General features: G+C 40.7%; 1 protein-coding gene across 1 annotated transcript in view; it reads right to left on the reverse strand.

The window, feature by feature from the left end:
• Nucleotides 1-25,730, reverse strand: part of LOC114242333 (uncharacterized) — a 36,309-nt gene that overhangs the window by 939 nt on the left and 9,640 nt on the right. Inside the window, exons 2-11 of the mRNA XM_028173451.2 lie at nt 16,414-16,478; nt 7,001-7,220; nt 6,668-6,907; nt 5,610-5,808; nt 4,311-4,478; nt 3,593-3,744; nt 2,589-2,749; nt 903-1,059; nt 416-475; nt 174-339 (exon numbers count right to left, since the gene is read on the reverse strand). Coding sequence (XP_028029252.2) covers nt 174-339; nt 416-475; nt 903-1,059; nt 2,589-2,749; nt 3,593-3,744; nt 4,311-4,478; nt 5,610-5,808; nt 6,668-6,907; nt 7,001-7,220; nt 16,414-16,478 — 1,588 coding nt within the window. The remainder of the gene's footprint in view (nt 1-173; nt 340-415; nt 476-902; nt 1,060-2,588; nt 2,750-3,592; nt 3,745-4,310; nt 4,479-5,609; nt 5,809-6,667; nt 6,908-7,000; nt 7,221-16,413; nt 16,479-25,730) is intronic.

Here is a 25,730-nt window from a genome sequence, read left to right on the forward strand (position 1 = left end):
CTTAAAAGTAACACTACATTTTTGCGCAACCAAGTGAGATATACGATGAGCTTCCATTTTAAGCACACATACGTGTGTGTATTAATTTATTTATTTCAAATTTAATTCTGATGGAACCAGAACACTCGTGTATTTAATAGAATTAATTTAATTAATAAAGATTAAAAACTAACCGTTTTCTTTCTTTTCTTCAACATTCCCATCATTCTTCAAGTTCATTAATGCTTCGCTCAATCCTGTTGATATTTGGCTGAACTCCTGCGTCACGAGGGCCAGTCTTCCCAGTACGTAATTTAAATTCTCACCCAATTCCAATACTTTGTTAGTGACGTTGCCAACCTACACAAACAATACAATTTAATCATTGTGATGATATAGTTCTAATCGTCATGCAATAAAGCGCATTGTAAATTACCTCATCCTTCACTTTGTTCAAAGTGATTGTACTACTATTTGTGTAACTCTCGGATAGTTCCTGTCAACAGAATACAAATATTAAAAAGGCATCGTAACTATTTCATTAACAACAATAGCTGCCGTCAGTAGAATAATACTAAACCTGAGGGTCTTACAAGATAGTTATTTGACTGGTTATTTACGACGTTTTTTCGAACTGTCGGTCTACAGAGCGATTTTATCCGCTCGCTTGAAGATCTTAAAGAAGTACAACGTCTGCCCCACCCTTAAAATCGCATGACTACTCTATATGTTCGCAATTCGGATTTGGAAATCGTTCTCTTACACTTAAACCCACCATAACTCATAGCACGTCTTCAAGCTTAGATGACGTACTGGCCTCCGCAACCCGTCAACAAGATGACCCTTCTTATAAAGGTGAGAATCGCGAGAAATTAATTTTACACACCAATATATATTTTTAATGTGAAACAAAAATAGATTACCGTCAGTTTGTTGAGTGACCCTTGGCTTGCTGTGAGCTGTTGATGCATTATGCCAATCTGGCGCCACACTTGCGACATTTCCATCTCTATCTTTGAGTTGAGATTTACGAGAGTTCCATTATGTTTGTCTATCACCGTGGAATGTATCACGTCAAATCTGTTTAAAAATTTCGCTTTAATCAATAGTGTACAGTACAACAGGTACTTAATTAAATACTTAATATCTAGTCAGGTCATAAGTATTGTCACACAGTAAAAACTTTTCTTTTAGAATGCTGGCCACAAAAAAGTTTATTGAATTCGAATTTCGAATTGTTCATGAAAATAAAAATGTATACTTTTGGAATTTTACTCATTTTTAAATATGGAGTGGACGCTTAAAGAAGACCGTGTTGCAGTTATTGCGTTGCATCGTTGCGGTTACGCGCCATTCAAATATTTAACATACTGAAAACATTTGAATATAACCAAAAGATTCGTTTATCGTACCATCAAACGATACAATGAAGACTCTAGTGTAGATGACAGGTCAAGAAGTGGTCGCCCTCGGTCTGTTAGGACTCCAGCAGTGATAAAAGCTGTGAAGGCGCGAATTCAAAGAAATCCCAAACGTAAGCAGAAACTGTTGGCCCTTCAGATGGGGTTAAGCAGACCCACGGTGAAAAGGGTGTTAAATGAAGACTTAGGGCTTCGGGCATATCGAAGAAAAACAGGACATCGTATGAATGCTCGTCTAATGGACCTGAGACTGAAGAGATGCCGCGCTTTGTTGAAGCGGTACGCGGGAAAAAAATATCGGGAAATTCTTTTTTCGGATGAAAAAATTTTTACCGTAGAAGAGAGCTACAACAAACAAAATGATAAGGTGTACGCACACAGTAGTGAAGAAGCGAGCAACCATATTTCGCGTGTCCAACGAGGTAATTTTCCATCCTCGCTCATGGTATGGTTGGGAGTTTCTTATTGGGGCTTAACAGAGGTACATTTTTGTGAGAAAGGTGTAAAAACGAATGCAGTTGTGTATCAAAATACAGTCCTGACGAACCTTGTGGAACCTGTTTCTCATATCATGTTCAATAACAGGCACTGGGTATTCCAACAAGATTCGGCGCCAGCTCATAGAGCGAAGAGCACACAAGACTGGCTGGCAGCGCGTGAAATCGACTTCATCCGGCACGAAGACTGGCCCTCCTCCAGTCCAGATTTGAATCCGTTAGATTACAAGATATGGCAACACTTGGAGGAAAAGGCGTGCTCAAAGCCTTATCCCAATTTGGAGTCACTCAAGACATCCTTGATTAAGGCAGCCGCCGATATTGACATGGACCTCGTTCGTGCTGCGATAGACGACTGGCCGCGCAGATTGAAGGCCTGTATTCAAAATCACGGAGGTCATTTTGAATAAACTTTAGTGTCATAAGAATCTATGTTTTGTTAAGTTCATTTTGGTATATGAATGGTTACATAATGAATAAACTTGTTTCAATTATTTTACATTAAACATGTGACAGAATTTATGACCTGACTAGGTATACTTACAATTCTTAATATAAAAGTAACAACAATAAATAAAACTAGAATTTAAAACCTATGGCGATATGTAAATGTGCATTTGTCAGGAGTAATGCATTTTTTATAAGAATAATAATCTTAGCTATGCGTTGAATATTAAATATTATCGTCTACCTTTCGCTAACAGTTCTGTTCATAGTTTTGGTCTGCGTTTTTATGAGGTCGCCCACGTATATAAGGATTTTTTGAACTCCGTATTCTATACCTTGCTTCGCTGCGATCACATTATCTGCGGTTTGTAAAATGACTTCTTCGCTCTTAGTGAGTGTTTTCATCTAAAATAAAACATATAAATAAATAATGAAACGATGACGTGAATACACAGTCTTAATGAAAGACTAGCTGTACCCGTCCGCTTCGCTGTGCATTTAAAATTAACATTATTATTTCTGACCCCAACAAAGCTTCTCATCATTAACGCCCTCGCAACTGGTGTAGGGAGTCCAACTCTCATAGAAATATTAGCCTATCCATTAAGTACATGTATTTTCTACATGGATACCAAGTTTCAAGTCAATCAAATGCATGGTTCAGTAGTTATAACGGAACATCCGTAAAAACCAAGTGTGAAACAATAGTTGTTTCGTGATAGAAATACCGGAGCTCGTATTTATTTCCTACCTATTCGCTGGTAGGTAGCTTAAGAGGCTATTCCAGCTATGCCCGGACGGGTAGATGAGCTCACGGGCTCACTATGAGAGAATTTGCTAACACTAGCCCTACCAAGAGTAGTGCTTCGCAGAATCTACCACTGGATTGGAATCGCGAGTCACTGAGAAGATCCTTGTGCTTAGTGCGAGTTTTTTAACGTTCTCGATAGCGTAAAAGTTAACGTAATTTGGTATGCAGTTGGAACAGCGCCCCTAATGCAAACGTATTCAAACGTAGGCAAACGATCCCATTCCTTACAAATATGAGCTAACTTTTACGCTATCGAGATCGTTAAAAAACTCGCATTAAGCACACGGATGACCGTGCGTGAATTGTTCCCAGTTATTTATTATTATCACAGTTTTTGATGACATCCAAGTTGAAATAAATGATTTTGAATTTGAATTTGAATTTGAATTTCAATTTTCGTGGTCACGGATGGCATTTTCATTTGCTGTACTGATTACCTCATTCCGCAACATGTCGTAGCTTCGCCAGATGTCATTGAACGCGCGTTCTGTCAGCGTGTTGCTCTGCGTAAGGCTTTTCTGGATGTCCACATTAGTTCCCTGAAGGCGATCGCTCATCGCACGCAATTCTTTGTTCACCTTATCCACAGCTATAAAAAGATTAGTTTCGTTATAAAGAAAATCGTATTAAAAATCTCCCAAATCAAAGACAATATATTAAATTAATCGTCAACATTTCCTTTTATGTGGAAATATAATTTGATTAGAGACTCTGCTTTTCTCATAATATGCACATCAGCAATAATTTTTAACCGACTTCAAAAAAGAAGGAAGTTCTCAATTTGACTGTATGTTTTTTTTTATGTTTGTTACCTCATAACTTTTGACTGGGTGAATCGATTTTGATGATTTCTTTTTTATTAGAAAGCTGACGCTTCCCGTGTGGTCCCGTTCAGTCCAGTTCTGATAATGATATCCATGAGAAAACCAAATAAGTCTTAAATTTACATTAAGTACATGCGCGAAAAATAGATAAATAAATCACACGCCAACCGATGATTATTGTTTTTAGTGTATATTTATTTGTTTTGGAATGTCTTTTTTTCTATTTGAAGTCGGTTTTTGTTAAAGCATGCCTATTTACAATTATAGAAATAAGCACGGAATAGATAAATAACCTTATTTATCTATTCCGTGGAAATAAGTATTAGCTTACATTTCTCGTCATTAGCTTTTATGTCCTCTGTTGCGTTGACAATAGCTTCCAAAGTTTCGTTGTGGGCACGCTCTATCTGTGAAACTCGCGGTAAATCTTTCCACATGCTCTCTGCGTCAGTTAGTATCTTTTGAATGTTCTTTATATCTATCTCTTGACGCTCCATTACTGTAAATTGTATTTTTTTAAATTTAGATAGGTAGGCGAACTCAAGGTATGGTGTTAAGTGGTTACTGGAGCCCATAGACGTTGACAACGTAACGTTTTACTGGTGGTAGGACCTCTTGTGAGTCCGCGCGGGTAGGTACCACCACCCTGCCTAACTCTGCCGTGAAGCAGTAATGCGTTTCGGTTTGAAGGGTACGGCAGCCGTTGTAACTATACTTGAGACCTTAGAACTTATATCTCAAGGTGGGTGGCGCATTTACGTTGTGGATCTCTATGGGCTCCAGTAACCACTTAACACCAGGTGGGCTGTGAGCTCGTCCATTCATCTAAGCAATAAATAAATAAAACCTTTATCGATCTTTATTGAACAATTGAAAAGTTTGAACAAATTCATCCGCCGTCAATCGAAACGCTCTTTTAACCTTTTTATTTATTAGCAGTAGTGTTTTACCTTTTTATTTAGTAGCAGCTGTGAGCTCGTCCACTCATCTAAACAATAAAAAAAAATGTCGCCACCCAGCTGGAGACATGACTAAGTCTCAGTTTTATAGTACGGCTGCTCCATCCTTCAAACCGAAGCGCATTACTGTTTCACGGCAAAAATAGGCAGAGTGGTAGTACCTTTTAGTGCGTTATCACAATATTACAATTGACACGATTAATAATGTCTTCTTACAGTACGATTTATGAACTAGGCTCTTACTACTACAATTCCAATTTTCGGAAAGGATATTGATGTAGACTGAGATATGCTGTCATTGCCTATAATTTACATATTATATTAATTTATATATCTTATCTATTTTATAATTTCAGTACCCAACTATTTCAGATGACATTGAAATTGAAAAAAGCGTGAGCCTAAACATAAATTTAAAGAGAACGATAATTTGGAAAACTGTTTTTTTTTTTAAACTATAAAGCTAAAGAATGCTTTATAAACTACACTTATTTATATCTTTATAACTTAAAAAAGTTTTAAGTGTGTTTAAAAAAACAATTTTTGGGATTCTTAAGACAAGGTGACTTTTCTTATAGCAATACCCATAATAAAGTTGGTAATTAATAAGAAAATTTACTTTCGCAAGTTCTGAAGGTCATGAACCTTGATAATCTGAAATGTAAACCCACCTTCAGCCATCTTACTGTGCCACTGCTCGTCGGCCAGAGGTATCTCATTAATCGGTTCAACATCATTCTTGTTCGAAGTACTATTGTATTCAACCAACTTTAGTTCATATTTATTTAATAGCTTCTCAGCCTCCGTCAGGTGTTTCTTTAATGGATTTTCGTCATAGGCCATTCCCTGACACAATGTTCGAAGGTTATCCTGTAAGTCGAACATATTTATTTGAAACTAGCTAACCTGGCAGACTTCGGAGAGCCTCAATCGATAAATAAAAGACCTAAACTTTTGTATAAAATAAACATAAAACAGGAATACGTCCGACGGGGGACACATCAAAGGGAAAACAAAATTGTTATTTTTATTTAATTCCGAGCATTTTTATATTGATCTACCTTTTAAACCTTCTCTGGACTTCCACAAATAATTCAAGAACAAAATTAGCCAAATCGGTCCAGCCGTTCTCGAGTTTTAGCGAGACTAACGAACAGCAATTCATTTTTCTTTATATAGATAGATATATTAATACGTGAAGCAAAAACTTTGTATCCCTTTTTACGAAAATTGCGCAGACGGAGGAATATGAAATTTTCCACACTTATAGAGAATATAGAGAAGAAGTGCACAATGCTAATATTTTTTTAAAATTATGCATAAAAGATACATTAAATCAATAAAGAAAACATTACACACACTACCATGTATTTGACACACACACATACACTCTTTGTTTATTGTCAAACTTTTGTTATTGCTTATAGTCTGTAGTCAAATTGAGAATAGGTTAGTATTGTTTATTTTTAATATTACGAGTCTATAGTGTAGTCTTGGCGAAATCTATACAATAGGACCATAACAATGTTGAAACTTATAATTTCAATTAATTATAGTCGAATTTCGACTACTGCGGGACCACTGGTATAGATAAATTCAACTGAGTTTTTAATAAGTTAGGTAATTAAAGAAGAAAATTAATTAACGTAACGCATAATGTGACCGGTTAAAATCAATCGCCAATTTAGTAAAATTTTACACAGTACCGAAATAGATTTTAGAAGCGAACCTCAGTTATTGTGTTTTTCAAGTTATCTATTTGAGTTTTCACAGCTTCTAATCTGGCATCAGTAGCATTAAGTCGTCGTTCTAAAGTGTTTCCATAGGATTCTAATTTACTGTCTACTTCTGTATTTTTATTTTCCTTAGCATTCTCTGTGACTGTCGTCGTTAGAGCTAGAATAGATTTCTGGATACTTTCCAGTGCTTCGTCTGTCTTCTTTTGAGAACCTTTCTCGCGTTCTTCTTTCTGAAATAAAACTTACATTAAGAAATACCCTTGATCAAGTAATATGATTGGTTTAAAATATATAACTAACAATGTTAGTAACTTTAAACATACCTGTAGAAGAATCGTCTCCACGTTTGAAAGCCTTTGATCAAGCCTCGATATCATCCCTTTCAGTGGTTCTAACATTCTATGTTTTTTATCAAGCGCCATCAGCATCTTCTTCACTTGTTCCCCAAGCATCTTCTCTCTGAACTCATGTCTCTCCAGTTTGTCTTCTGTTGCTCGTACCAAATGAACTAAGGTCATCAGCACATCCCGGATATCCTCGATTCTGCGTAATAGTTAAAAGTGCTTTTTTTATTGCTTAGATGGGTGAACGAGCTAACAGCCCACCTGGTGTTAATGGCGCACCCGGAGCCCATAGACGTAAATGCGCCACCCACCTTGAGATATAAGTTCTAAGGTCTCAGTATAATTACAACGGCTGTCCCAGCCTTCAAGCCGAAACGCATTATTTCTTCACGTCAGAAAAAGCCGGGTTGGTGGTACCTACCCGTGCGGACTCACATGGTTCCTACCACCAATTCACATATTTATTCAATTTATATATTAAAAGCGAACAATATATTTAATTAAATATAATGTTGATGCTGTAATTAATAATATTCTTCATTTAAACGAGTGGGTAGTTAAATAGTTTATGTTTTTTAGTAATTCTTACTAATGGGCACAGCGGAACCGTAGACTAAATTCATACCCTGCAGCAGGTTGTAGCAAAGACCGAGCAATATAACCTGCAGTTTTGATTTGTATTTGGGGACTACGACAAAGCTTTCGATTCGATCGTGACCTTGGCTCTATTGCAGTTTCCAACGGTTCCAGTGCATCGAAGTGTTGAAGTGTTTGTACGAAAAGGCAACTTTGTTAGTCCAATTACAGGACCGGGCTTCAGAACCCGTCCATGTGCAACGTAATGTGAAGCGCGGATATGTTATTTCTTCGAACCTGTCATCGCTGCATTACAGGATTTTTTCAAGGTTCTGGATCGGAAAGGGCTTGGCATCAATGGTCTGTACATAACTTACCTTCGGCTTACCGACGATACGTGATCATCGTTGAGACCTCGGAGAATATCAGCAAAATGCTCAATGACCTCAATAGGGATAGAAGTCCGAGTGGGTTTTAGTATGAACATGCACAAAACGATTATTAAATCGAATACTATATTATGTACGAATACTAATTATGCCCACTCCAGAAAACTTTACGCGCGATGTTATAGTCGACTACGTCTATCTAGCACAAATTGTCAAACTGGGCTGGGAAACGTTCGGGAAGCTGTGCAAAATTTTCTCATCTCAAATGCTGCTATGTCTTGATGAAAGTCTTTGACCAATGTGTGTTGCAAGTGCTGGCATGCGGAAGTGAGACGTGTTCGGTGACAATGAGCCTTATCCGAAGACTCAAAGTCACTCCAACGACAATGGAGAGGGCCTAGGGTTATATGGAAAGTTTCCTGCAAAATCGAACCAGGAATGAGGATATTCTAAGAAGAACTAAAGTAACTGGCATAGCCTGAACGATTGCAAGATTGAAATGGCAGTGGATAGGATACATTGTTCATAGAATAGATAACCGGTGGGGCCGAAAAGTTCTCGAGTAGCAACCGCGCACAGGAAAGCGCAGCGTGGGTAGTCTTCCCACGTGGTGATTAACGACCTGCTAAATGTTGCGGGATGTGTTTGACCCCGCAAAACATATGTATGTATAGAGAAAAACAAAGAATATACTCTACAAGTTAAATATCATGTAGTAGCTTGGGGGCCATCCATAAAGTACGTCACACGAATTTTAGGACTTTTGAACCCCTCCCCCCCTCCTTGTCACAGGTTGTCACATTTTTATAACCCCCCCCCTCCTGATGTGACGTCACACATTTTTTAAATTTATGTATGTATTTAAAAATAATCGAGAGAAAACAGCTATTTTCATTTTTTACTTATTTTTATTAAATAATAATCTAATAAAATCAACATAAAGTCCAACATTTCATAAAACCGAAAAAAACGACGACTTAAACCTATTTAAATCCTTACCATTCAAAATTCTCGTGAATTTGAGTGTCTCACTTGCATTACAACGCCGCTCTAGAAGTTAAATGACGTTGCATGAGAGATTATCGCATAGCGAGAATGCTAAATTATTAATAAATATAGATCAAGTTTGTAAATTTTTAAATTTTTTAATTCACATACAAACTTTGCGTTTTAGTATTTTAAATTTTAACATGTGACGTCACAAAAGTATTGACCCCCCCATGCCCCTTGTCACACGATGTCACACTTCGGTGATACCCTCCCTCCCCATTATCGTGTGACGTACTTTATGGATGGCCCCTTGTAGCTTTTACTACATTACACTCTATACAATTTTTTTTTTATTGCCCTTGTAGGCACACGAGCATACGGCCCACTTGATGGTGAGTGGTTACCGTCGCCCATGGACTACAGCAATTCCAGGGACAGAGACAAGCCGCTGCCTACTGCAATTAACGTTTAATTGAAACTACCCGCGCGCACCTTGTTTCTTTTAACGAAACTAATTCACAAACTTTACTGAAGAGTTAACAAAGGCAAAGACGCACGAATAAACTCGAAGATACCTACCTACATTCACTCCTAAGCCCACTATAGATTTGAATTACCAATTCTAAATTTAGTACAGGAAGCCGGTTGTAATTCGCAATGAGAATTAATGATTACTTGATGATGACCAAGTTATTGCGAGTTAATATTAGTCGTCCATGATTACGAAAATCGTAAATATTTAACTGGTGCTATGATGACTTCTGTGTCCGCACGCGTAGGTATGTATCACTACTCTGCCTATTTCTGCCATGAAGCAGTAATGCATTTCGGTTCGAAGGGTGGGGCAGCCGTTTTATTGCAAAAACTGAGACATTAGAACTCATATGTCAAGGAGGGAGGTGGACTTTGGTGTAGATGTCTATGGTAACCACTTAACACCAGTTAGGCCGTAATCTAGTCCACACATCCAAGCAATAAATAAATCGACACTGGAAATAATATAATGACAATAAAAAACACGAGATTAAGCCGTAAAGGTAGTTTGAATTTAAAGTTTATAGAAATCCCGCATAAAATTCTCAATTTATTACACACATTACGAACACATTTATGAATGAAGTTTGCAATAGTAATGCTAAAGATAAAGATGGAAGTCGATGATAAATAAATCAATCAATGTTAACGTTAGGAGTTGACCCTTAAATAGATATTGATGTTTTGTTTGTGAATGGAGCGCAAAAATAGTTGTCTTCCTTGCGGGATTTCAATATCCTTTCTCGTTTATTTGAATGATATACTGGTGGTAGGACCTCTGTGAGTCCGCGCGGGTAGGTACCACCGCCCTGCCTATTTCTGCCGTGAAGCAGTAATGCGTTTCGGTTTGAAGGGTGGGGCAGCCGTTGTAACTATAATGAGATCTTAGAACTTATATCTCAAGGTGGGTGGCGCATTTACGTTGTTGATGTCCATGGGCTCCAGTAACCACTTTACACCAGGTGGGCTGTGAGCTCGTCCACCGACCTAAGCAACAAAAAAAGAAAAAAATTATACAAGTACGATATCAATTTACGTCAGTGGTAAATAAAAAATAAAGTTTCTGTCTTTTATTTTATCAAATATATAATTTCATGTAAACAATTCCACTCGATTCACTAACATAGATTCGACGCCTTTAGCACTAACCCTAAGAAGAGTTCGAAGTGTCTTCCCATAACTACTCACGGACAGGTGGGTGAGTTCACGGGCTCAAGCTGAGAGAATTGCTAACGCTGACCCTTGCAAAAGCTAAATCTTGCCTGCTAATGCTTCGCTAAATCTACTACCGGATCAGAATCGCGACTCACTGAGAATATCCGGCGGAAAAACTCAGTGGGTTAATGAACAATAATAACGTATTATACATATATCCTTTATAATTTCCCCAAGTTTGCTCAAATACATTCAAAAAATATTAATAGTTGGCACAGATTCTCTGCATGCGAATATCTAATAATAATGTATATAAATTACACTTAGTAAATTCCACATAATAGTGAACATAAAACACGACAAATGTACAGGCGAACAAAGAACTTTGCCTCTTAAATTTACCTTATTTTACGTTTAAATGAGAAGAGCTGACAAGTCATAGTGATTTCATTGAATATTATTATACACCAGAAAATAGATATCTATACTAATATTATAAAGCTGAAGAGTTTGTTTGTTTGAACGCGCTAATCTCAGGAACTACTGATCCGGTTTGAAAAATTCTTTCAGTGTTAGATAGCCTATTTATTGAGGAAGGCTATAGGCTATATAACATCACGCCAAGACCAATACAAACGGAGCACCAATAAATAATGATTCAAAATTGGTTTTTTTTTCTTTCTACGCAAATGAAGTCGCAAGTAAAATTTAGCGTTATGCTCAAGTAACTATTCGAACAAGAAGTCGGGGGCAAAAGCTAGTCTATATCTATACTAATATTATAAAGAGGAAAGATTTGTTTGTTTGTTTGTTTCGAATAGGCTCCGAAACTACTGGACCGATTTGAAAAATTCTTTTTCCATTAGAAGCCGACATTGTCCCTGATGAACATAGGCTACTTTTTTTTTTATTTTTTTTATGTGTGTTTTAATGTTTCCGAAGCGAAGCGAGGGCGGGTCGCTAGTAATTTATAAACAAAGAAAACAACAAAACGACATTATTTTTTTTATTACTTAGATGGGCGGATGAGCTCACAGCCCACCTGGTGTTAAGTGGTTACTGGAGCCCATAGACATCTACAACGTAAATGCGCCTCCCACCTTGAGATATAGGTCTCAAGTATAGTTACAACGGCTGCCCCACCCTTCAAACCGAAACGCATTACTACTACGTGCGGACTCACAAGATAGCTAGTTATGAAGAAAACATTATAAAATAGTTTAACTAGATGGTTCTCAAGTTTTGTCTGCAAATTAAGTATATAACTTTGAATTTAGTAAAACGTAATTATTTTTCAAACATAAAATTTATAAATGTGTGGAAATGGCATGTTCAATTTGCCTACAATACATACTAATGTTAGATTTAATATCGCTTTGTAGGTCTAATTGTTGATGTTTCGAAAGTTATTCGGTACTTTGTTTGTTTAAACGTTGAATAATATTATTGTTTAATAATAGCAAATCTAACGCGTATTGATACTTATAGTAGAGCTTATTTATACTGTGTTATTTATAGTTAGGTCATGGCTACTACACTTTGTCCTGTCAGTTTCAGAGGGTCTAAGATAATCCACAAAGGGAAACAATATTTTGCTAATCTAAATGTGTTTATTTATTAATCAAATAACAACAGCAAGTAAAGGACGAGTTCTCTACCCACCTGGTGTTAATTGGCGATCAGAGCCCATAGATATCAACAAAACAATTGCCACCTTGAGACACGAGTTCTAGTCTCAGGTTTACAGTATAACGGCTGCCCTATCCTTCAAACCGAAGCTCTGTTTCACGACAGAAATAGGCAAGATACTGATACCAACCCTTGCGGGCTCACAAGACGCCATACCACTATATAGTTATGACGACCGGTGAATTTGTATAGAGCGATGAGATGGTGCCGCTGTTCGAAACCCGTAGGTAGGTTTAATTTTTTCTAAAGAAATACGTAATTAACAAACGTTTACGAATGACTTAAACAGTGAAGAAAAAATATAGTGTAATAAAAATCAAATTCACAAAAATTACTTAAATTATTTATTTGCGTATTATCCTTTAGAACACTATGGCTTCTAAAGAAAAAATAATTTATAACAAAGTAGCTGACCCGGCAGACTTCGTAGTGCCTCAATCGATAAATAAAAGACCTAAACTTTTATTTAAAATAGACTAAAGGCTTCGTCAAACAGAACGCGTAATTAGCGCGCGTCAGAGCGCTAACTGACGGCGCGCTATAGCGCTGGCGCTCTGTTTGACGGTATGTTACCATAGTAGTACAACAAAAATCTCGGCGTCATAGCGCGCCGTCAGTTAGCGCTCTGACGCGCGCTAATTACGCGTTCTGTTTGACGAAGCCTTTATAACAAACAAAAGGAATCCGTCAAACAAAATTGTTATTTTTATTTAATTCCAAGTACTTTCATATCTATATTTTACCTTTTAAACCTTCTCTGGACTTCCACAAATAATTCAAGACCAAAATTAGTCAAATCGGTCCAGCCGTTCTCGAGTTTTAGCGAGACTAACGAACAGCAATTCATTTATAATATATATAATATATATATATATATATATAGATTAGTAGACACGTGTATTTGGTATTGAATCCATACATGGACGCTCCAATCGGCTTCTATTACAAAAATGGACATACGAAAAAAGATACTAACAGTGATTGTATGATAGCCTAAAATCATATCTATACAAGATTGAGCCAAGAAGACAGCTTTATTATGCGTCAGGCTTGTCCAAGTGTAACAATTATTCACTATGGTTTAACTTTAAAAAACTGACCCTTCGTCACTGCACAGTTATACGTATTATTATATTACCTGCATACGAATAAAACACCGAATTTACATGCTATGTTTAGGAACGATGCATTCGCTTTCACATCTCGTCGTCGTCAGACTGTCACCAAATTAGAAAATTGTGAAACGTGAACTTTATAAATAAACCACTTATTCTCTGAAGATTCAGCTACAACTCACAAGTCATGTAGCTTCAGAAATATATTGGAATTCCGGTTGATGTAATAATATACAACGGTTTTAAGTGTCTATTTTTATTGTGTTCATTTGATATAAAGAGAATCCTGTCGAACTTAAAATACTTAAGGTATTTTATATACGTTTCACAATTATTATTAAGTATGTTTTTTATTGCTTAGATGGATGGACGAGCTCACAGCCCACCCGGTGTTAAGTGGTTACTGGAGCCCATAGACATCTACAACGTAAATGCGCCACCCACCTTGAGATATAAATTCTTAGGTCTCAAGTATAGTTACAACGGCTGCCCCACCCTTCAAACCGAAACGCATTACTGCTTCACGGCAGAAATAGGCAGGGTGGTGGTACCTACCCGTGCGGACTCCCAAGAGGTCCACCTACACCAGAAAAGTGTAAGTTAAATTGTAAAGTGTAAATTAATTCTCAATTTAATTTTTTGTTTATAGAAGGAATTTTTAACAGACTTTTATTAGCTTGACCTGTCTTGGTCTAGGTAATGGAATCTCTCAACATCTTCAAGAAGTTCGAACTCATATGACATTTGCACACGTATCAAGGACCGATAGCAAAACAGTTGGTAAAAACTAATTTTATTCAACCGTGTTGTTCTAGTTTTTAATTGTGCTTACTTACTTTCGTCATCTCTATTAATGAAGAGGTTTTTTTAATTGTAAGTGGATTGTGTTTGTCGCTCCTGTGGGTTGAAACAAGGCGTAGTGACGAATTAAAATAAAAAAATAGGGTTGAGAAAATAAAAAAACAAATACTAAACGACTTGTAACGAGGTCTCTATCCCGATGTTAGATTTCCAATAGACATCAAATTTCGCCTTGAGGTCGAAGCCACAATTGTATTGTAATAACGGCTTTCATAACATCAACACTGAATGTAGGGTTGCTTCGCAGTAGAAATTGGTAAATTTTTGCACCTACTTGCCGCTTGGATTTACAATATGTACTTCGATCAACAATAGTTACTATTGTTGATCGAAGAATATGTAGGTCTCTTTTTTTATTGCCCTTGTAGGCAAACGATATCATACGACCCACCTGATGGTGAGTGGTTTCCGTCACCCATGGACTTCAGCAATGCCAGGGGCAGGGCCAAGCCATTGCCTACCGTTAAACGTTACCTTTGATTCCTGTATTACTCGTTTTGGAAGTTGTCTGTTAAACACGTGCTAGGTACTATATGTTATTTAGAATAATTGGTACCTGTCCTTGGTATTTGAACGCTTATATATTTGTGTGAATTAATACGATACAACGGATAAAATAAAATAAAATAAAATAAAAATACATACGGAAATCTTTCTCCCAGTTCACCAGCGTCAAAAAAAAAGGTCACAGAAACTTCGAATTATTTAATGAATCGTTAAAAATGTAATGCAATTACAGAATGCAAAGCGATAAAACTATAATTGAACAGTAAAAATATGTAAAGATAAAAATATGATATTATATAAAGATTTTGACAAAGTAGACTAGTCCTAGAGAACAAAATGTTAATATCTATATATTAATACGTGAAGTAAAAACTTTGTATCCCTTTTTAAGAAAATTTCGCGGACGGAGGAGTATGAAATTTTCCTTAAAGAGGATATAGAGAAGAAGTGCACAATGCTATTTTTTTTTTAAATAATGCATAGATTATACATTTAATCAATGAAGAAAACATTACACACACTACATACCATGTATTTGACGCACACACGCATGCATACTATTTATTGTGATTTATTGTCAAACTTTTGTTCTTGACGTCTGTTGTCAAATTGAGAATAGATTAAATATTGTTTGTCTTTGCTAATATTTTTTATAGTGTAGTCTTGGCGAAATTTGTGATTATAGAAGTATAAAATACAATCATAATAGTGTACACACTTACAATTCCAATTAATTATAGTCGAATTTCGACTACTGCGGGACCTCTAGTTATATGTAATTACTTAAGGAAGAAGTAATGACAAAAAATTATTTGATAAATGTCGCAAAATAATAAATAATTGTTTCCTCCACGACTTTATTTATTTATGTTATGTGTAATTAATCATGTTTGTTATAGTCACGTTAATCTTCGATCACACCAACGCTTTGTTATTTAATGTTAAATAGTTCACGATCGACATTTTATTATAAATTGTTATTTTTTTTATTTACTTCTCTTTTCTTTTTATTTACTAATTTTGGTTATTTATTCTGTTGAATTAATTAAATGATCGAATTAAATGACATTTGAAACGGTACCCTTTATTCCTATTAACAAAAATCTATATTTTTTGGCTCTAACACAAAATAGAAGAATGAAATAGTCTGACGGGTCATACTTTGATCTTATGTCTGAACAGGAGTGGGACTACTCACTTTGTGATGTCTTGGGCTTCCGGTAACCACTTACAACCACTTGGGCTGTGAACTCGATCACCTAATCACGCAATGAAATTTATACATTTGAAACAAGAACATCAAGACCCTATATACTGAATACGAAATCGAACGCGCTTCCAGTGGTACTTATACGATAAACGAGGCGAGGTTAATTAAGCTGTTTTGAGTAAAAGAGACATTGAGTAGACCAGGAAAAGGTATAAAATTCCTACGTCTTCTATTATACATGTAATTAAAAAACTATTTCTACCTGCTTCGTCTTTTAAGTAATCATAGTTTTTTTTGCATAAAAATTTCCTTTACAATTCGTATAAGCTCTGCTTAGACTGTTATTGTGTAACAAAATATACTTACGTAACTTCCCGGCATTCTGTTTGAGGAGTCCACAATAGAAGCGCGACGGCGACCCACCATAGTCTCTGGGGACACACCAACAAACATTAGTTTTGGTTGTACCTGAGTGTGTTGAATGAAGTCGCGACATTACAAGTATAAGGTCTCGACTTGCACACACGTGTTTTATTTATAGCAACTCGTGGGCTTATCTTTACGAATATTTATTGTATTTCAAGAGATTTAAGCCCAATGTTGTTGTGGCCGAATAAACGTTTTCACAAAACGAATAATAAGGTACATATGTTTAGTAATATTTACGTTTTTGGCTATCAAATGTTTTAATTTATCGTTTTAATAATGTAAGTAGGTACTGTTTACTGATGTAAGTATTACGAGAAATTAAGTTTTTTTTTTAATTGCGGTTGGTTTTATTCGTAAGCACCACGTATGCATCCAGTAAAACCACTGAGTTTCTCGCCGGATCTTCCCAGTGGGTCGCGATTCCGATCCGCTGGTAGATTCTGAGAAGCACTGCTCTTGCTAGGGCTAATGTTAACAGATTCTCTCAAATTGAGCCCGTGAGCTAACCCACCCGTCATGGTGTAGCTGAAATAGCCTTTTAGGCTTCTAGCGAATATGTAGGGATAAACTCAGAAAACCTGCATCCAGTGCGATCATACCCTGTGCACCGTGTAATATAACCAGTCAGTACATGAATGTACTCTACTGTACTAATTTACCTGTCATTTTAATGGCCTTAATTTCGCGTCAAAATTATAATAATGAGAAGATTCACTTCTTAAGGATCGCGCCATCGTCTGATATCTACACAAATTAATAATAATGTTAGTTTTAGAGAAAAAAAAGTAAGTTTAGTAAAAATTTTAATATCTGTGTCCATTTTACAGACAACATTCTAGACTTATCCATATTTAGAGATACACGTATGTATGTAGGATGATACCGTTAATTTATATTCAGATAAGGTGCTAGTTATGTCCTCGTGGCGAGACTTGGGGAGGGCCTGTGTCCAGCATAGACGTCTGTGGGCTAAAAGATAGATTATGTAATAATGGAAATACATTCTTTACACTGTTTTACGAATGTACCTATTGTTTCTCTAGGATTTCTTATCTATCTTTGTAGTTGTAGAGCAGGTATGGGCAACCTTTGACTTGTTAAGGGCCAAACTTTAGCGTGCAAATACGTTTGCAGACAATTTTTTAAAGAGGTTTACGTCCTCGCGGCCCCGTGCCTCGCGGCAGCGGCCCCAGTACCCCACGCGGTGAGGTTGGCCGGCGGCCCGCCGAGTGCAATGAGCAACACGACAGACCACCGCCCAACGCTCAAGAAAGCAACAACGATGAAGCCACGCCGGTATACCGGAACCCCCTTCTGGAGGGCGTTTACCTGTAGCCGAAGCCGGGGACATGGCGACCAGCGGCCGGAAGATGCGTAACCAACGCCGTAGTCACTACTCCTTCAAAAAGGCAGATCAAAAGTAGCCCACCATCTCCAGTGGATCACGCCGAAAAAGGCTCGGACGTGCACCAAAACATAAAAGAAAACAGAACAAAAAACCAAACAGAAAGAAAAACAACACAGAAAGAAAGACAGAATAAAAAGTAAAACCAAAATAACAAAGGGGAAGAAGAAAGGGGACGGAAGGGGAAGGCCCAGGTGTCTCCAGAGAAACACCCTTCAGCCAGTGAAGGGCGTGGAGAACCCGGAACCCCCCCTGCTGGTTTGGTCCCCGTCGCTCCTTCTCTCCTGCCGTTACACGACGAGAGAGAAGGAGCGATACCCCTGGGAGTGTGACTGCTCCCAGAGGCTCGTTATCCGCCACCTATGGACGCGCCCGGTGGAAGTCAGACGGAGCCCCCCGCCACGCAGAGTGAGCGCCGGTGGGCCCACCCGGGTGCTGGGGAGTATAAGTACCTTTTTTTTGCCGAACCTCCTACGAGGTCCCCGTGACGAGGGGGCGCGCGGGGTATGTGGGAATGGCCTGCGACAGCGAGACCGCGGGCCCAAGGATGTTTCCAGGACCCTACCCACTAAACGACTCCCCTGCACTCTTCGCCCAAGCATCCGATCCCCTCCGAGGTCAGAACCCGGATGAGGAAAGGGGGTTACCGCGGTCAATACTACAACCAGACGGCGCAGCTCACCCCGAGAAAGCCCGGCTGGCGGAATCGTTTAATTAAGTGCTGTTATTAAAAACACCGCCGTTTTCAGAATACCAATATTTATTAGGCTCGAATGATATTATTTCAACAACATATTAAGGTACTGATATATGTATAAAAAAGCCATTTCTTTGCGCACGACGCTGCATAAATATATATTATGTAATTTTCTGCGGTTACAAGGATTATATTTTCCTTCAATAATCACCGGGCTTAGTGTTTATGGAAAACTTCCGTGAAGGAAAGACGTGTTTAGTTTCAAAATAAACTACTATTATTACGGTTGGCTTGAAAACGATTCCTGGTTTGAAAATGTTAGAAACGTTGGGTTGTATTCAACATTACAGAATTACTTGAAAAACAAATTAAATTTTGTATAATTGAAAACATAAGCTTCCTATAATACAATCTATAATCGAATATCTGTATCTACCAATCGCCTAATATTTGTTAGCTGGTTACCAGAGTCTATGGACATCAGATCTTGAGACTGATATTTCAGTAATTTAAGAATTGTTGCTATCTTACCCTACAAACCAGAACGCAATATCATCTTCGATTCCGATAGAGGCACCCGTCACGTGCGGACGTGCTCATCGTCCACTCGATCGCCCGGTCTTTGTTCGCCCGGCTTTTGTTAGCCCGGCCATTGTTCGCGCGGCCTGTGTTCGTGATACATCTGCCGACCAAGTGTGTTTCCTGGAAGCTTTTATTTGTTTTGTTTTAGTTATTTTTGTGTTCGTGGAACATTTGCCGACAAAGTGTTTTCCTGCAAGTATTTATTTGTTTTGCTTCTTTTTGTAATTTCTGTTTTGTTGTGCTTTTTCTTTGTCCTGTAGTAATCGCGCCGCATTGCCACCTGTGTTCAATAGAACCGCTCAGGTCCGAGAAGTTGGGGCCTCGCCGAAGGCGAGTGTTTTCAAGACCCGGGGCCGCCCCACCTGGGTACTCAGCGATCATGGACGCTGTATTCGCGGAATTCCTCCGACTTCGCCACCCACAGCTCGCCTCAGAGTTTCTGGCCTTCAAGGCCAATCACACTGCGAGCCCTCTCGAGGACTCCGCCGCGCTCGCTGCTCCTGCGTCGCCTGTACCTGCGTGCAGAGCTTCTGCATTGAGCACCGCAGCCTCTGTCGTGACTGCTGCTCCCGTGTCGCCTATACTGGCGAGAAAAGCTGCTGCGTCGTCCGCCGTGACCATCGTTTCAGCTGAGCGATCATCCGCGGCCTCCGTCGCGCCCTCTAAAACACCTACACTTGCTCGTAGGTCGCCTGCACCCGCCTCCTCGTGCTCCGACTCTGACTCGGATATGGAGGTCGACCTCGCCCCCGCCTCATCGACGGATGGATTTACCCTGGTACAGAAGGGTAAGAAGCGTGCCGCGGAGTCTCGAGCTCCCGCGGCCGCTAAAATTAGCAAAGCCGTGAACGCGTCGCGCCCCCGCCCTCAGACTCCCGTTGCGCCCCCAGCCCGTGCCACCCCGTCGCCGCGTCCAGTGGCACAAAATAAAACCCAGACCCCTCCCCCGGTTATCCTTCAGGAGAAGGCAGCTTGGGATCGAGTTTGCCTGGCCCTTAAGGCCAAAAATATAAATTTCACGAATGCCCGTAACCTCGCGAACGGCATTCAAATTAAGGTTCAAACACCCGACGACCATAGGGCCCTCTCTTCTTACCTCCGTAAGGAACGTATAAGTTTCCATACTTATACGCTCCAGGAGGAGCGCGAACTCCGCGTTGTAATACGCGGAATCCCTAAAGAGTTAGATGTAGAGCTCGTCAAGGCCGATCTGTTAGAACAGGGCTTTCCAGTGAATTCTGTGCACCGTATGCACACCGGTCGCGGTAGGGAGGCATACAATATGGTTCTAGTCACCCTCCAGCCTACCCCCGAGGGTAAGAAAATCTTCAACACACAGACCGTCTGTAGACTCTCCGGTATCGCCATCGAAGCCCCCCATAAAAAAGGCACTCCTAGCCAGTGCCATAACTGTCAATTGTACGGGCACTCTTCCCGTAACTGTCACGCGCGCCCCCGATGTGTTAAGTGTTTGGGCGATCACGCCACGGCCCTCTGCGCTCGCGACCAAAAAACCGCGACGGAACCGCCTAGCTGCGTCCTGTGTCGAACACAGGGTCACCCCGCGAATTACCGTGGTTGCCCCCGAGCCCCTAAAATAAATCGCCGCGTCGCCCGCCAAAACCGCCTCCGAGCTTCCGGCCCAGACATCAAAGCCTCGGCACCCTCTGCGTCGCAGGCTAAGCCAGCATTCGTTCCGGCGGCGGTGCCCAGTGTCTCGGCCTGGGCAAAACCGCTGCCGTACACGAACACGGCTACAACTCCCTCCTCCGCGATTCGTCCCGCCCCCGCGACTCGTCCCTCTCCCGCGACTTGCCCTCCGACCGCGTCCGAAAATCTCGCTTTAGCGATCGACTTCTTTCAGTCGATCAACTTTGAGCGCGTTAACGCTTTGGGCGACGCCATTCGCGCTGCCTCCACTGCACAACACTTTATCGCCGTTGTGCAGGAATACGCCGACGTATACGCGTCATTAAATACGTACGTCCTCCCCTCACTCCGCCGGTAATCAATGGCGTATATAAGTAGAATAAAGCCCCTATCCGTAACGATAGGATTTTTTAACGCTTACGGTCTCGCAAATCAACGTGATCAGGTTTCGGACTTTTTGCGTGACCATCAAATTGATATCTTTTTAGTGCAGGAGACCCTACTTAAGCCCGCGCGCCGTGACCCTAAAATCGCGAACTATAACATGGTCAGGAACGACAGGCTCTCTGCCCGTGGTGGTGGTACCGTCATTTACTATAGAAGAGCCCTGCATTGCGTCTCGCTCGATCCTCCCGCGCTCGCTAATATCGAAGCATCAGTGTGCCGAATCTCACTGACGGGACACGCGCCGATCGTTATCGCGTCAGTTTATCTTCCACCGGATAAGATCGTTCTAAGCAGTGATATCGAGGCGCTGCTCGGTATGGGGAGCTCTGTCATCCTGGCGGGCGACCTAAATTGGTCCTGGTGTTGGAGGCCTGTGTACATAGCCAACTGTCCCAGTTTGTTCATAAGAATGGTTTAATAAACTCTCTACAGTCTGGCTTCAGACCAGGCCACAGCACCATCTCCGCTCTCCTCAAAGTGACAGGCGATGTTATGGCTGGAATGGAGGATACTAAAGTCACATTGTTGGCTTTGGTCGACTTCTCTAATGCCTTTGATACCGTCAGTCACGAAATCCTTTTATCTATCCTGTCCTATCTTATGATTTCGCCTGAGGTGCTGAAATGGTTTACATCATATCTTCGAGGGCGCCAGCAATCGGTCCGCATTGATGAGTCTTCGTCTTCATGGCGTGATCTAGATACTGGTGTCCCTCAAGGCGGAATTCTCTCCCCTTTGCTTTTCTCTCTATTTATCAATCTCATAACTCAGTCCCTTCAGTGTTCGTATCACCTGTACGCTGACGACCTACAGCTGTACTCGCAGGCTACTGTGGACTGTGTGTCTGAAGCGGTTCGCAGAGTGAATGGGGATCTAGAGGCTATATGCGATTGGTCTGGTAGATTTGGTTTGACGGTCAATCCAACCAAATGTCAGGCGATTATTATTGGTAGTCCCCGTTTGTTGGGACGATTAGATTTTAGCTCACTCCCACCCGTAACTTATAATGGAGCAATTATACCTTTGAGCCCATCAGTCAAAAACCTTGGACTGTATATGGATTCTAGACTTGATTGGGCGGTACAGGTGTTGAATGTTAGTCGGAAGGTTACTGGATCTCTGCGTGCCCTTTATCGCTTCAAGAACTTTCTCCCTTTCAAGATAAAGTTGATGCTTGTTCAAGCTTTAATCCTGCCCATAATTGACTATGGCGATGTATGCTATCTTGACCTGAATGCAGACCTTTTGAACAAACTCGACCGCCTTCTCAACAACTGCATTCGTTTCATTTTTAATCTTCGCAAGTATGACCACGTGTCTACTTACCGCTCCGAAATAAATTTTCTTCCTATACGCGAGCGCCGCAATCTACATGCTCTTACTGCGCTTCATTCTATACTAACATGCCCAACTCCTCCCTCCTATCTGACTCAGTACTTTAAATATTTACATTCTTCGCACGATAAGGACTTGCGTTCCTCTAATAATTTACTCCTTCACTGTCCCACGCACAACTCTAGTTTAGTCCGTTCGTCTTTCGTAGTTCAATCTGTTCAACTTTGGAATTCACTTCCTCTTAATGTTAGGATGATCACTGATCGCCTAACTTTCAAAATAAAGGTACGCCAACTTTTTCTGGAGAAACTTAAAAACTTAACAATTTGACTTGCAATGTGTGTTCTGTGCAATATACTATTTTCTTGTACTGTATGTATATGTATATGTGGTTCTATTTCTTTGTTATATTTTTAAGTTGTGTTTAAGTGTGTATATGAATATGTATGTGAATATGTGAGTATATGATAGAGATTATATATAGATATATGTGTAAATTTTATATTATTATCATGATATAAAATTGTGTACTTACGTTGTTTGTGTGATTATATATATATATATATATATAAATACCGTGTATGTGTTTATATATTGTATAATGTAGTTTGGTTGTTTCACATTAAGTTATGCACCTACCACAGGATTCTCTACACCACCCTTGGTTGACTGGTAGAGAATGCCTCAGGCATTAAGTCCGCCATTGTACTTATGTGCATTAAGTTGAATAAATAAATAAATAAATAAATAAATTGTAAACACATCAGGTGGAACTCACACACCACAACCCCGAATGGCAGGCGGCTCGACGCGTTAGTCGATGATCTCGCCTTCGATATCGTGGCTCCGCTAACCCCGACTCACTACCCGCTAAACGTCGCGCATCGCCCGGATATACTCGACATAGCGTTATTAAAAAACGTAACTCTGCGCTTACACTCGATCGAAGTAGTTTCAGAGTTAGACTCAGACCACCGTCCCGTCGTTATGAAGCTCGGTCGCGCTCCCGATTCCGTTCCCGTCACGAGGACTGTGGTGGATTGGCACACGCTGGGCATCAGCCTGGCTGAATCTGATCCACCATCGCTCCCGTTTAACCCGGATTCTATCCCGTCTCCTCAGGATACCGCTGAAGCCATAGACATCTTAACGTCACACATCACCTCGACATTAGATAGGTCATCGAAACAAGTTGTAGCGGAGGACTTCCTTCACCGCTTCAAATTGTCCGACGATATTAGGGAACTCCTTAGAGCTAAGAACGCCTCGATACGCGCCTACGACAGGTATCCTACCGCGGAAAATCGTATTCGAATGCGTGCCCTACAACGCGACGTAAAGTCTCGCATCGCCGAAGTCCGAGATGCCAGATGGTCTGATTTCTTGGAAGGACTCGCGCCCTCCCAAAGGTCTTACTACCGCTTAGCTCGTACTCTCAAATCGGATACGGTAGTAACTATGCCCCCCCTCGTAGGCCCCTCAGGCCGACTCGCGGCGTTCGATGATGACGAAAAAGCAGAGCTGCTGGCCGATACATTGCAAACCCAGTGCACGCCCAGCATTCAATCCGTGGACCCTGTTCATGTAGAATTAGTAGACAGTGAGGTAGAACGCAGAGCCTCCTTGCCACCATCGGATGCGTTACCACCCGTCACCCCGATAGAAGTTAAAGACTTGATCAAAGACCTACGTCCTCGCAAGGCTCCCGGTTCCGACGGTATATCTAACCGCGTTATTAAACTTCTACCCGTCCAACTCATCGTGATGTTGGCATCTATTTTCAATGCCGCTATGGCGAACTGTATCTTTCCCGCGGTGTGGAAAGAAGCGGACGTTATCGGCATACATAAACCCGGTAAACCAAAAAATCATCCGACGAGCTACCGCCCGATTAGCCTCCTCATGTCTCTAGGCAAACTGTATGAGCGTCTGCTCTACAAACGCCTCAGAGACTTTGTCTCAACCAAGGGCATTCTCATCGATGAACAATTCGGATTCCGTACAAATCACTCATGCGTTCAACAGGTGCACCGCCTCACGGAGCACATTCTTGTGGGGCTTAATCGACCAAAACCGTTATACACGGGAGCTCTCTTCTTCGACGTCGCAAAAGCGTTCGACAAAGTCTGGCACAATGGTTTGATTTTCAAACTATTCAACATGGGCGTGCCGGATAGTCTCGTGCTCATCATACGGGACTTCTTGTCGAACCGCTCTTTTCGATATCGAGTCGAGGGAACCCGCTCCTCCCCACGACCTCTCACAGCTGGAGTCCCGCAAGGCTCTGTCCTCTCACCCCTCCTATTTAGCTTATTCGTCAACGATATTCCCCGGTCGCCGCCGACCCATTTAGCTTTATTCGCTGACGACACGACTGTTTACTATTCTAGTAGAAATAAGTCCCTAATCGCGAAGAAGCTTCAGAGCGCAGCCCTAGCCCTAGGACAGTGGTTCCGAAAATGGCGCATAGACATCAACCCAGCGAAAAGTACTGCGGTGCTATTTCAGAGGGGAAGCTCCACACGAATTTCCTCCCGGATTAGGAGGAGGAATCTCACACCCCCGATTACTCTCTTTAGACAACCCATACCTTGGGCCAGGAAGGTCAAGTACCTGGGCGTTACCCTGGATGCATCGATGACATTCCGCCCGCATATAAAATCAGTCCGTGACCGTGCCGCGTTTATTCTCGGTAGACTCTACCCCATGATCTGTAAGCGGAGTAAAATGTCCCTTCGGAACAAGGTGACACTTTACAAAACTTGCATAAGGCCCGTCATGACTTACGCGAGTGTGGTGTTCGCTCACGCGGCCCGCACACACATAGACACCCTCCAATCCCTACAATCCCGCTTTTGCAGGTTAGCTGTCGGGGCTCCGTGGTTCATGAGGAACGTTGACCTACACGACGACCTGGGCCTCGAATCAATTCGGAAATACATGAAGTCAGCGTCGGAACGATACTTCGATAAGGCTATGCGTCATGATAATCGCCTTATCGTTGCCGCCGCTGACTACTCCCCGAATCCTGATCATGCAGGAGCCAGTCACCGTCGACGCCCTAGACACGTCCTTACGGATCCATCAGATCCAATAACCTTTGCATTAGATGCCTTCAGCTCTAATACTAGGGGCAGG

The sequence above is a fragment of the Bombyx mandarina genome, chromosome 03 (assembly GCF_030267445.1).
Source record: "Bombyx mandarina strain Sakado chromosome 03, ASM3026744v2".
In the NCBI taxonomy this organism is placed as follows: Eukaryota; Metazoa; Arthropoda; class Insecta; order Lepidoptera; family Bombycidae; genus Bombyx; species Bombyx mandarina.